Here is a 12,625-nt window from a genome sequence, read left to right on the forward strand (position 1 = left end):
AAAAACTTAAAAACGTCTTGAAGAGTAAATATATCAAATCAATATAATAACTCTTCTTTGAAGGGGAAAGATGGTCCCATAGTGAACGGACACCTGTTTAAATTTTCTCTTATGGATTTTGGAATAAATGTCTGCCATTCAAAGGGTTAACTGAGCTATTTAGCACATATATATCATGTAACGCTAAAATTCAAGAAAAAATTACTAGAAATCTAGATTTGAAGAAAAATCATATTCAATCACAAATATCACAAATGTGTTTTAGCGCACTTTTATGGGAAAACATGAAAATTAATAAATTAATATTTATTCTGCATCCAAAGACAAAATTTATTTATTCAAAATCCAAGAATCACTCTCCTCATTTCTTAATTTTTTGAAATCGTGACTCTCCGCGTTATGTCGCCTTATCTTTTTATCTATACGTTGCTGTGAAATTTTCTAGGGAAATAACGGCCCTGGGTTCATACGTTTGTGACCATCGTCGTACGCAATTGAGAAGAACATAGTAGGGTTCATGGTATTGCAATGTGGTAGGTCTTCTCATAGTGCAACCCGGGTTCATGCAAATTCTACCAGAAGTCATTGTACCACTATATCATTGTTTGGAGCAGCATAACCTTGATGGTCCTTGCATCGATAAAAAACAAACTCCAACCGAAGGTGTATATGCACCCTGGAATAGTTGATAGAACACATACTCAGCAAATTCGTCGGAAAAATATGATATTTGTTTTTGGTGAAACGCTGTTGAGCACTCTCTAAATACACCTTCTACCACCTTTGCTACTTTGATTCAATTGCACGTTCAATGATCAAAAATGGTTATTTATCTGCCTTATATCACCTCTTAAAGTTTGTCCCATGAATTTAGAGAATCATCCTATATCGAGAAACATCAATGAACTAGAACACTTTCCACCATCTATCAAATAAAACTGTTCGACTGAAATTAACAAAACGGATATCGATTAATATGCTTCGTAAAAAAAGATATGAAATGATGTCAGTATCTTATAATAATATTATTTATAAATCGTCAAGTTTGCCTGAAATTTCAACAGTTCGTTCACATTTACGTATGGTAAAACAACAATAGTAAAATTTAAAAAATTTTAAAATACTTGTACTGTCGTTGTTTGTTCATATTGCTTTGCTTTTCTTTGAGTCCCAACCATGAGTTCAACCGGACACAGCACGGAAACCCATGGCCCCCATCCCGCAATAGGTCGCATAGGCTCCCTAAGGCTAAGATCTTTGGCGCGCCCCCAGATCAGACTCTTCACGGGACACTCTAATATGAATCTGCAGTGTGAAGAATTTTTAGTCTGATGAGAATCAGATCGGTCACCCGGGCAGGGGCCCTGCCATACCCAGCACCCCCCCTTTGTGTGGGCCCATGTAGGGATTCATTTGAATAGGACCATCCACGAAAAGATCTGGCACAATGATTTATGACAATAAATATGTAAATGAAGAGGTGGTGCCTAAGCCCTCATCCATTTTGCTATGGGGCTATGATGTTCTTGGGATGACCGTAGGGATATATTTTTGGATAAATATCCAAAAATTTGTTAGAGTTCTGAAGAACAACCTCATTATCATCAAGGGTTCCACGACAAACTTCACGTTGGGAACCTCTGATATAAAGAACAGATATAGGTGTACAGAAACGGGCAGTCAGAGCATTTCTGGAGTCGAAACAGCACCACACTCGAAATTCTTCTGGCATAGCATTTCATGTTTCTAGCTCGTTTCGGCATTGATTCTTCTTAGCAGCTGGTGAACATTAGATTTTTACATGTAAGGTGTTCATGAAGTTTCTATAATTATCAGCAGAATGCCTCAAAGGTACACACGTCTCCTACTTCTTGACAAGCCAAGCAAGAACGATTTTTGACCCTTGCATTTTGAAGCGGAAATATCATATGTAGACGAGACACATTGGGGCCGTTCAAGTATTTCGTCATTATCGAGGGGGGGGGGGGTTTCCGATTTGCTGACTTTTGATGACGGGGGGGGGGAGGGAGTCTGGATAATGCTTACATCATCAACCACCCTTTATGAAAATATGAGTTAGGATTCAGAGGGGCAGAGCTGATGACGAAATTTTGCTGACAAGGGGGGGGGGGGGAGGGGGGTCAAAAATGGCTAAAAATTTGCTTACGTAATACTTGAACGGCCCCATTGCTGCTAAGCATTCTTCAACAATGATAGAAAAATTGCAATCTTCACATGTTTTGCAATTTAGCAAAACAATAAATGCCGTTTTTATGATATTCAAATCTATGTAAATCATATAAATACAGTGACAATAATTTTTTTCCTCATGTAACAGCATTTAGGGTATCTCATTTGCTTAATACAACACTCAGAACATTTCCCTCCTGGATATTTCTATGCTTGTTAATTTAAGAGTACAAATTATTTGTGCGTAGCCTTAAAAGCAAAAAGACCGTCTTTTCAAACCTGACACATCTAGCAAGGGCTAGAAATCATCAGCTAATGTCACCATTGCCAGGCACAAAGTGAATGTGGTTGCTCCAAAGAAGCAAAAATATTCGTATAATATGAACTCTTTCATGTAATATATATATATTCCTTTATGTATTCTTAATGTATTTATTAGGAGACCACGGGACAAAAGAAGTAAAAACGGGACATGAATCCGAAACATTATGCCTCACCGATGAAGCCGTATTGAAACTTGGAAGAATCGCAATTCAAGTAGGAATTGGACGTCATATTTATTTATTTATTCATCTCACACAACAGGCATATGCCCAATTACAGTGAAGTTGAAAAAAAAAAGAACGTAAATAGTACATTGCGATACAAACAAGCTAGGAATAATACACAAATAATAATAATAACAAACAAAAATGTCAATTTTTAGATTCATTTCAAGAGGAAAAAAATAATTTCATATCAAAAACGCACATGATCAAGTTCCACACCCGAGGAAGCAAAAAAGAGGAGAATTTTTCAAGTTAGTTCGGTATGGTGAGACATAGAAGAGACTGCGGTTACGAAGATTGATGTTATTATAGTAAAAACTGATTGGCGCTAAAATGTCTGGTACGTCCAAGTCGGTTTGCAGAATTTTCACAAAACGGATGATCAATGCATTCTTACGACGCACTCTGGCTGATTCGTAGTTGAAAGGAGATTTTAAATGTTTCAGTAGAGATACGAATATCAAAAATGTGAAATTTCTTGAAATAAAGGTAGCGCAAAAGCCTATATTTTGCGCGCGTCCAGACGTAGGCCCCCCCTTAACAGACGAGGGGGCCGTTGCGAAAATAATAGCGGGGCCAGGTGGGCCTACGTCTCAACAGTTTCGAGGCAACAAAAATGTTTAGGTTCCCATTTGCTCCAATTTTATCCATTTGGCGTGTGAGTGTGTGTGGGGGAGGTGGGGGGGAGGAATCGGCATCCATTATTTCAGAATAGACGGGAATGCTGAGAAATATCCTTACAAAAAATTTTAAAACACGCAATTAACACAAAAATTGATGAGAATGAATAATTATTTGGCACTGAAGGTAATTTTTAAACTAATGAGAGGAACAATTCCCGAAACTAATTAAAATTCTTAAGTTCTGAAGAAACTAAAGAAAATTCCAGCACCAATGGAAATTCAGAATTAATGGAAGTGATTATTTCAGAACTGATGAAAAAGAATTAATAGTGGGGAAAAAATTTCAAAAATAACGAAAATTCAAAATTAATGCAAAAAAAATAATTTGAAAGGAATTCACAGGAAATCAATCAATCATCATCATTATTCAAAGGAAATCAATAATTTCCCGTGAATTTGCCCGGTGCTACCACACGTGTCGCACACCCGTAAGGGCGACTCTGGTTCAAACCTAATGTTATTGAATGAATAATTATTCCAGATTATGGAATAATATTCTAGAACAGATCCAATATGAGAATTAAAATGAAACAGAAATGTTTCTGGATTATGCTGATTGAAAGTAAAAGACCTGTGGCACCTAATTCCTTCATGCACTCCACTCTATCTCTGGCATTTGACCATCAATACTATAATTATGCAGAATATGACTTTTTCTCACTGAAAGACAAACTTTTGCATTCGGCAACATTTAGTTTAAACTTATTTATGTATAAGCACATATAAATACTCGGTCTCTCTGTGTATAATAGAATCTTCAAGTTAATGTCCTTTACAGGTTGAGGAATGTTTTGGTAATGCAAGGGATATCGAATGGGGCATCGTTGACGAGACGGTGTATCTATTCCAGGTAATACTATAGTTATTATTGCAAATTTACAGCATTTCTTGATATCTTCATAACGATGCATATAGTCATTACAATTGAATAAATTTTAGGTTAAATAGTGGAGATTTAGAATATACATCTGTATGGGAAAATTCTGAGAACGGGAAAAATGTATTAGTTTCTAAAATGTTCATGAAGAAATCCAATTTAATCTCTTAATAATATGAGCAGCGCAATAATGCTAAAATATAAATACAGTACTCGCAATTCATACTCATTTTACGCATGATAATATCAGAGTTAACTAAAATTTTATGGTTTTATTGTCAGGACTTCTTAATTAATAAAATAATTTATATATTTTTTTGAAAATGGGGTCAGTATATATATATATATATATATATATATATATATATAGAATTTATTACAGAATTTATTTATAGAGTATTACAATGCATCACTTTCGAAGCAAATAATGTACAAATTATTTTTCAGTCCCGTCCAGTGACGTCATTGGATGTTGATACCGATTATGAGACGAGACATTTCTTTAACACTTATATGAGAACAGACAGTGAATATCTGACAAAGGCTAATATTGGGTGAGTGATGGGAAATAAATTTTCTAGTTAAATAAATTATGTATTTAATTTTTCAGCGTTTTCAACTGAATTATTCATATCCATAAATAGTCGATGTCGCGTACTTAGTTTCCTAAAAAAATAGTTAAGATAGGCTCCAAACAGCATCTATGTAATTAACCTCATGTTAAACGTGTCAAAGCGTGGAAATTTTTTTCGTCGGAGAGAAGATGTATTTGCAAAAATCGACGATAGTGTTGCAATGGTGTATACAAAAAGACAACTGAAAAATACGCATTAAATATTGAAGGACTGGACACACACCACCGCTTCTCATCTCAAGGAGATATCGACGCGTTCCCCAAGGATAGGTGTGTCCCGAATCTGACTGTAAAAATAACGTCGACTGTGCTTATTGTGTTATTGTGGACAATGTTACGACATCAAGTGTTCATGCTTAAAATAACTTTTTTTTGGCTGACCATTTTTTTTTCTTAATTAATAAAATGCGTTATTCACATGCATCTTGCACGAATGAAGAGTTTATCAGATACTTTTTAATCAACATCTTATATTTACATCCTGCGGTGTACTTCTTTGATAAAAAAAAGTCTTTCCACATCGAGCAGGCAGACCTCCATTACGAAACTTACATTAAAACACGAATACGTTGGCCCACAAATATTGCACACACAACACGTTCCTTCATGCACCGATTCATTAGAAATTACGAGTTGTATGTATAGTGTATGCAGCGTGTGTCCCACAATCGACTGACGGTTTTTAAAATGGGATATGAAGAAAACTTTGACAAATATTAAAGTCATTCTTGTGCAGGCGCGGATCTACTCTATGGGGAAGGGGGAGATCACCCCTCCTACCTCCAACAAAATATGCAATATTGTCCTCGATGCAATAAATTCATGAGAAATTTTCGTAACTTCTATATAATAATATTGCATTCAATGAATCCGTTGAAAATTACTAGTATCAACGTTTTCGATTAAATAACAAATTCAAGAAAACTTGGACTAAAAAACGGGAAAAATCGGGACTAAGAAAAAATTTGGAAGTGTTCTGGAAAATACGGGACATATAGTCACCCCATATACGCAACAGTTTGCTTATATATAAAAAAAATCCCCCCCCCCCTTCCTAATAACGAGCTCTAGATCAGCCCCTGTTCTTGTGAAAAATAAATGTGCGAGGTCAGGAATTTCAGTTACAGCATTCATGTTGCAAAGAGTTTTGCATAGTTATTAAAAGAAAAAAAATTAACTCTTTATACGGACATATACGTCGCCAAAAGCACATTGAGGAACTTGTTGCCCTGTCTCTCCTAATGCGAACGAAAAACTTTCCACGTTTCTAAGTAAAATATTCGCAGAAATATATAAATTTTTAAATCGGAGAAAAGTTGGGAAAGAAGCGTTGTCCGTCAGTGTTTTCGTTGTTCTTTCCCAACATTCTTCCGATTTTTGAATTCAAAAATATCTCAACGGAAAAAAATATTGCACTTAATAATCAGGAAATTTTTTTTTTCTGGATGGCATCTGGAGAGACAGGGAAACAACTTTCTAATTCGGTTTTAAAGGCACAGGGTGTCCATATAAAAATCGATTTTTTTTATTCTAATAATTATACAACCCTTTGAAACATGAATGACGTATCTGAAATTCCTGATTTCGTACATTTATATTCTGCAAGAATGACTTTAATATGTCACCATTTTCTTGCTGTCCCGTTCTGAAAACCGTCAGTCGATTGTGGGACACTATGTACGTTACAGTGGTGTATTTTTTTTTTCTCTTTTTTGTGATAAAATTGTTTTAAATATCATTCTTTCATACACAGCTTAGTGATGTTAATGGTGTAGTTTTGCTGGTTACGTCACCTATTGACAAATTTTTTCCAACTCAAAAAAAAAAATATTCTCATGCTAAAGAATTCCAAATTTGCCAATAGCACCTCTCTAAGAGTTAAAAAAAATCTCAATTTTTTAAATAAATTTCCGATGTTCTTATGAATTTTCTTATCATTCTATATTATCACAACTATATAAATTATTCAAAAATTTTAAACCTAATTACGACTTTACATGAAAGCTAATTAGTATAATATTGATGACTTTACAGGGAAGTGATGCCTGGTGCGACCAGTCTTCTCGGAATAGATATTATGATAAAAGCTCTTGAAGTTTCCACAAAAGTAAGTTTCATTTGATCAAATAGAAAAGGCGAAAGAAATCCTGTCAATATAAAATGCCGCTGTGGTGGTCGTGTGGTCATAGTGACGGACCTCCATCGCGAGGATCCGGGTTCGAACTCCACCCCCCCCCCCCGATCTTACCCCTGTGAATCCGCGCATGGGTGTAATTATATCAATCATGTTACGTGCACGTGTGTTTGTCGCACCCTCTGTGATTCACGCATGAAGTGCGTAATCTTTAACTTGAAAAGAAAAGGGCATTTTTACAGAGAGAGAGACAGCATAAAAGTGGTGTCAACATTCACTGAAAAAAGAAGGGCATTGAAGATGGCCATTAGAGGAAAGTAAAAAGGAAGTTGAAGCTAGTCTAGCAGATATCATTGACGCTGATACAAAATCATTTTTTAAGTATGCCAACAATGGATGTAAGGGGACAATTATCCTCCCTCAACGATAGAAGGATCTAGGGTAAAGAGCAATGTAGACATGTGTAGTGCTTTAGCGATATTCTCAGGTCGGTTTTTAATAGAGAAGGTGATATTCAAAATATGGATGTATGTCATGGGGTAATAACTCTCTCAAGGATATTGAGATGGAAGATGTGGAAGTCCTAAAATTTATTAAAAATTACAATCAAATATCACCAGGACCAGGTATTTATCCTAGGGTCCTTAAGGGGAATGGACTGTTGGGGACCAGTGGCACAGATTTACAGAAGTAGCAGTAGGGGGAAGGGGATTATCAAAAGGAAATTGCATGAAAATAACATATTGTCGGATAATCCAGCATGGTTTCAGGAAGGGGAGGTCATGTGTAACCAAACCTCCTTTGCTTCTGCGATCCCATGACTAAGGCATTGGGAAATGGTGAAAATGTCTAGGTAGTTTATCTTGATTTCCAGAAGGCATTCGGTCGGGTAAATCATAGTAAATTCTTGAAGTGTTTACGTGGGATTCGAGGCAACTTGTGCCATTGGATAGAATCGTGCTTGAGAGATACTTTATCGCACACCAACTTGGTCATATATCGCCGTACGGCAATTTCCAACCAGTGGAGTTGAGTGGAAATGAAGGCACCATCTATCGGTGGTCGTCAAGGTAAAGAACTTTTTTCTGATGTTCTTGCCCGAATCCGAACCGGTGGATCTCGACGGTAAAATTGGGGCCGAAATTCGGGTTGAGAGATAGGTCACAACGGGTTATGATGAACAGGGAATTTACTGATCGGACAGGTAAAATATATAGAATTTTATCGATAAACTCGATCAGGGTATCGACGGGATTGTTAGCAAATTCGTAGATGACGTGAAGCTAATTGGTGTAGTCGGGAATCCAAGCGAAAGGGAGCTGTTCCAGATGAACGTGAACATGATTGCAACATGAACTAATGAATGGGGCATGAACTTTAGTGTTGATAAGTGCGTGGTCACTCATTTTAGTTCGAACACCCCACATTCTCTTACGAGTTGAATGGTATTACTATCCCAGATGCATCTAGGGTCACCAATTTGGGAATTCTCATTGACGAGCAGCTTAGGTTTTCTGAATAATGTCTAGTGGTGGTCAAAAAATCGAATAGAATGCTCGGTTTCATTCTTAAAAAAGGTCTCTTCTGCTTTTCCGAGGTTTATCCTGCGCTGGAGTATGCCGTAATATTTTGGAAGCCACACCTACAGAGCTACAAAGACTTGGTTGAGGGGGTACAGAGAAGAGCTACGCGTGCTGTTGTTGTCACACAAGGCTTGAGCTATGAAGAAAGACCTGATTTCTTGAATATGTTTACATTGGTGGAACGCAGGCGTTAGATTGAAAGGTATGATTGAAGTGTTTAAAATTTTCAACGGGCATTTTTATTAATACACCGCCAATCACACTAGAAACGTTTATCAAGGAACAAATCCAGGTTGTGGTGTCGCAGAGAGTTTTTGCTTCAATAGAGTTGTTAATAAATGAATTACATTACCTCTCCGGGAGTCCTGAATTCTAACACAATTGGCACGTTTAAAAAGAAATATATTAAACATATTGGGATCAATCGAGAAGCTATCCATACTTGCAGATGAGACAACCATAATATTTTTCATGGGCACTTTGTTTTTTCTTTCGTGATGTATGCTTTTATATTGGACTGCTGTTTTTTGCATATATTTGGCATCCAAATGGCATCCAAATTTTTTATGGACATAATTCTTTCAACCACCTAGTTCAGCAATTTGTCTGTTGTGTCCTTTGTATCTGTAATTGTATTTGCATGGTTATATGAGTATTTCCCCATTGAATTTCATTTTTTGAACTTGACATCTCTGTTATTTCCAGAGACCAAGGTTGTTGAAATGGCAAGATGATAACGTACCAAATACACCGTATTTTGAAAATATTTTCATAAATTATGGCTGCCACACATTTTTCAACATCGTGGATGTGAGTTTTTGATCTTTTTTGTGTACATTATGTGTTGCGTTGTTTCGAAATACTACGTTAGAAAGATTATTCTTTGAAGAGCTAGTGAAGTTAGACAAGATAGACTGTTTATGTTCTGTTTTTTCCCGATATATTTTTATATCACTTGCTGAAAATTCAGCGACAACAATTCACCGAGAGGAAAATTCACCTACAAGCAATTTAGCGACAAAGTGACATAGGGAGTGAGTGAGTGAATGAGCAGGTGAGCGAGCAAGTGATCAAGTGAGTAAGCAGGTGAAAAAATGAGCGAGTGAGTGAGAAAGTGAGAGAAAGAGCGAGTGAGAAAGTGAGAGAAAAAGTGAGTTAGAAAGTGAGAGAAAGACTGAGTGAGTAGGTGAGAAAATGAACGAGCAAGTGAGCAGATGAGGGAATGAGTGAGTGAGAGGGTCAGTGAGTGAGTGCATCACTCATGTAGCCACTCATACGACTCACTCATTAGCTTATCCGTTCCCTCATTCAGTTACTCACTCACTAACTTATTCATTCGCTCATTCACCAACTCATTCGGTCACTCGCTCACACATCCACTTATTAGCTCAATAATTAGGTCACTCACTCACTGATGATGAACTGTCGTCTGGGAATTTTACCAGCGGTGAATTTTGTTATCGCTATATGGCGTGGCGATGAATTTTCCGCAATGAATTTTCTGGTGGTGAATTTATACCGTAAATATTTTCACGTACCGTATAGATGTAAGTTTGAAATGTTTCCATTATTCAAGGGGTTCATAACTACACCGGAAAATGAGAAAGCATTGAAGGCATCGATGCTTGTGTCATTTTTCGGAAGGGTCATCGACGACAGTGAAATGCAGCCCTTAGCCCGCGAAAGACATCTGGTACATAATAAAAGAACGATGATTAATGGCCTCAAGATGCAGTTGTACACACTTATGGTACGTGTATTTTTCTATTTCCCCTTTCATTTTCGTCGAATAAAAATACTCCAAATAAAAATTTTCACAAAAGAATCACTTAACTTGGAGATTCCAGCAATGTTCTAAATGACTATAAAGAATCTGAATTAATCAGAATAGGAAGTAAAATGCATAGTAAAAAAGAGAGCGCTGAGATTTTCAAATATAGGAGTTATCGGTACTCTATTAATTGATATAAATTTGAACTTTTTCAATAAAGATAGACTCATAGATCTTCCAGATAAAGGCTTGAAAATCTGTCAGATAAAGATTTCAAAAATTTTCAGTTGAAGATAAAAACTTGAAAATGTTTACGATGAAGATAAAAACTTGAAAATGTTTACGATGAAGATAAAATCTTGAAAATGTTTACGATGAAGATAAAAACTTGAAAATGTTTACGATGAAGATAGACTTGAAGGTGTTTCAGATAAAGACTTGAAGATCTTTCTTGTGAAGGTAAAGCTTGGAGATCTTTTCTAATAAAGGTAGATAAGAGAATGTTTTGGGGAAGATAAATACTTGAAGATTTTTTTCTGATAAAGATGGAGTTGAAGGTGTTTCATATAAACACTTGTAGATTTTTCACATGATGACTTGAAATCTTTCAGGTGAAGATAAAGCCTTGCAGTTATTTATTTATATTATTATTATTTTTTTGATGAAGATAAGACTTGTCGATCTTCTCTGATGAAGTTAGGCTTGAAAATCTTTTAGGTGATAAAGATTTGAATATCCTTTCTGACAGAAATGAAAGTTCTTTTTCGGTAAAGATAGACTTGAATATAAAACTTAAATAAGGAAGTAAAGATCTTTGAAATAAAGATAAAGACGAAGGGCACTTCAGAATAGTTTCAATAATTCATCTCTATTGTGTAATTTTTCTGTTAGCTTTAATTTTGTTGCTAAATATCCATTTTTCTTTTCTCGTGTAGTCAATGCTTATGGCAGGCTGGATCAGTAAAAGAATAGCCAAGAAAATAGAAAACTTATATTTCCCTTACATGAGCAAAAGAACAGCGAAAGATCTCTTTCAGTTGATTGGACAGAGATGTCATGTAACGGCTGACGTAAGATATCAGTTTTGAAGCCATTCGAATCTGTAATTTATTTTTTTGTCTAAAACCATTAACAACTTTACGATCAAGGACGTAATATTGCGTCCAAACGCCAGTGGAATAAGTTCAAGCGAGTTTCTCTGTTTTCTTTCGTCTCCCTTTATCACCGCGAACCTTTTTTGCAAGTCTATTAAAAAATAAGTAGTTATTTTTACATCTGATGTATCCTTCCACTACATTCAAACCTCGCTATAGTGAACCCGGGATATAGTGAACTCTCGGTTATAGTGAACTTTTTCAGTGGTCCCAACTGAGCACCTATCTAACTAATGTAATTTTAAACGCTTATAGTGAACTACTGAGAAAATGAAAGCCCGCTTACAGTGAACTGAGAACTGCCCCTTCCGAAGATTTCACTTCCGTGTCAAATCCCATTCTTTCACATTCCCCGCTGTTTCTAGGGATCCACTGGCCCACTAAAAGATCCCGCTCTTTTCAAGCCACCCCTTGAAAAATCGGAACAATAGTGGAACAGACCTAGAGGCTAAGGTTTCTAGAATAGCCTGGAGGCATTTGATGTACCCCTCCTTTCTATCTCGTGCCGCTGTCTTCATATCCATATTAGTCCTTCAGACTAAACAGACATTTTTCCATCTCAGCAGTGTCTTTAAAAAAAAATGTCGAATTCCTTAAAGAGGGAAGAATTTTCAATTGGTGATTAAAATAAAAACAATCAAGCGCGTATTGAAGGTGGAGCTAATCGGGGCCGTAGCGTACCTTCTCGGGGCCCCGGGGCAGACATTTTCTTGGGGCCCTTTAAAAAGGAAAAAATAATCCAAAATATTTTTGTGAGTTTACTCCCTTATCTGTAAGTATTACAGATAATAGGGAGTATATATAGTATACAGTCGAATTCCGTTATAACGAACTCCAAGATACCGGACAAATTACTTCGTTATACCGAAATTTCGTTATAAAGGAATTTGTACAGGTTTTTGTATTGTTCCTATGAAAACTTATCTGGGGGGGATTAGAAAAGTGTTCGTTAAAACGAGATTTTCACTATAACGGTATTCGTTAAAATGGGATTTGACTGTACATTATAACTGTTTTCTTTTCATTTCTTTCTTTTTCATCTTACTTTTCT

General features: G+C 36.2%; 1 protein-coding gene across 1 annotated transcript in view; it reads left to right on the forward strand.

The window, feature by feature from the left end:
* LOC149089624 (uncharacterized) overlaps window positions 1-12,625 on the forward strand; it is a 59,875-nt gene that overhangs the window by 24,578 nt on the left and 22,672 nt on the right. The window contains exons 20-26 of the mRNA XM_089231870.1: window positions 2,630-2,727; window positions 4,200-4,271; window positions 4,746-4,852; window positions 6,967-7,039; window positions 9,355-9,459; window positions 10,226-10,399; window positions 11,356-11,490. Coding sequence (XP_089087996.1) covers window positions 2,630-2,727; window positions 4,200-4,271; window positions 4,746-4,852; window positions 6,967-7,039; window positions 9,355-9,459; window positions 10,226-10,399; window positions 11,356-11,490 — 764 coding nt within the window. The remainder of the gene's footprint in view (window positions 1-2,629; window positions 2,728-4,199; window positions 4,272-4,745; window positions 4,853-6,966; window positions 7,040-9,354; window positions 9,460-10,225; window positions 10,400-11,355; window positions 11,491-12,625) is intronic.

This window comes from Pholcus phalangioides, unplaced genomic scaffold, assembly GCF_987345545.1.
Source record: "Pholcus phalangioides strain wild (caught in Gottingen) unplaced genomic scaffold, Ppha-v1.0 ptg000001l_1, whole genome shotgun sequence".
Classification (NCBI taxonomy): Eukaryota; Metazoa; Arthropoda; class Arachnida; order Araneae; family Pholcidae; genus Pholcus; species Pholcus phalangioides.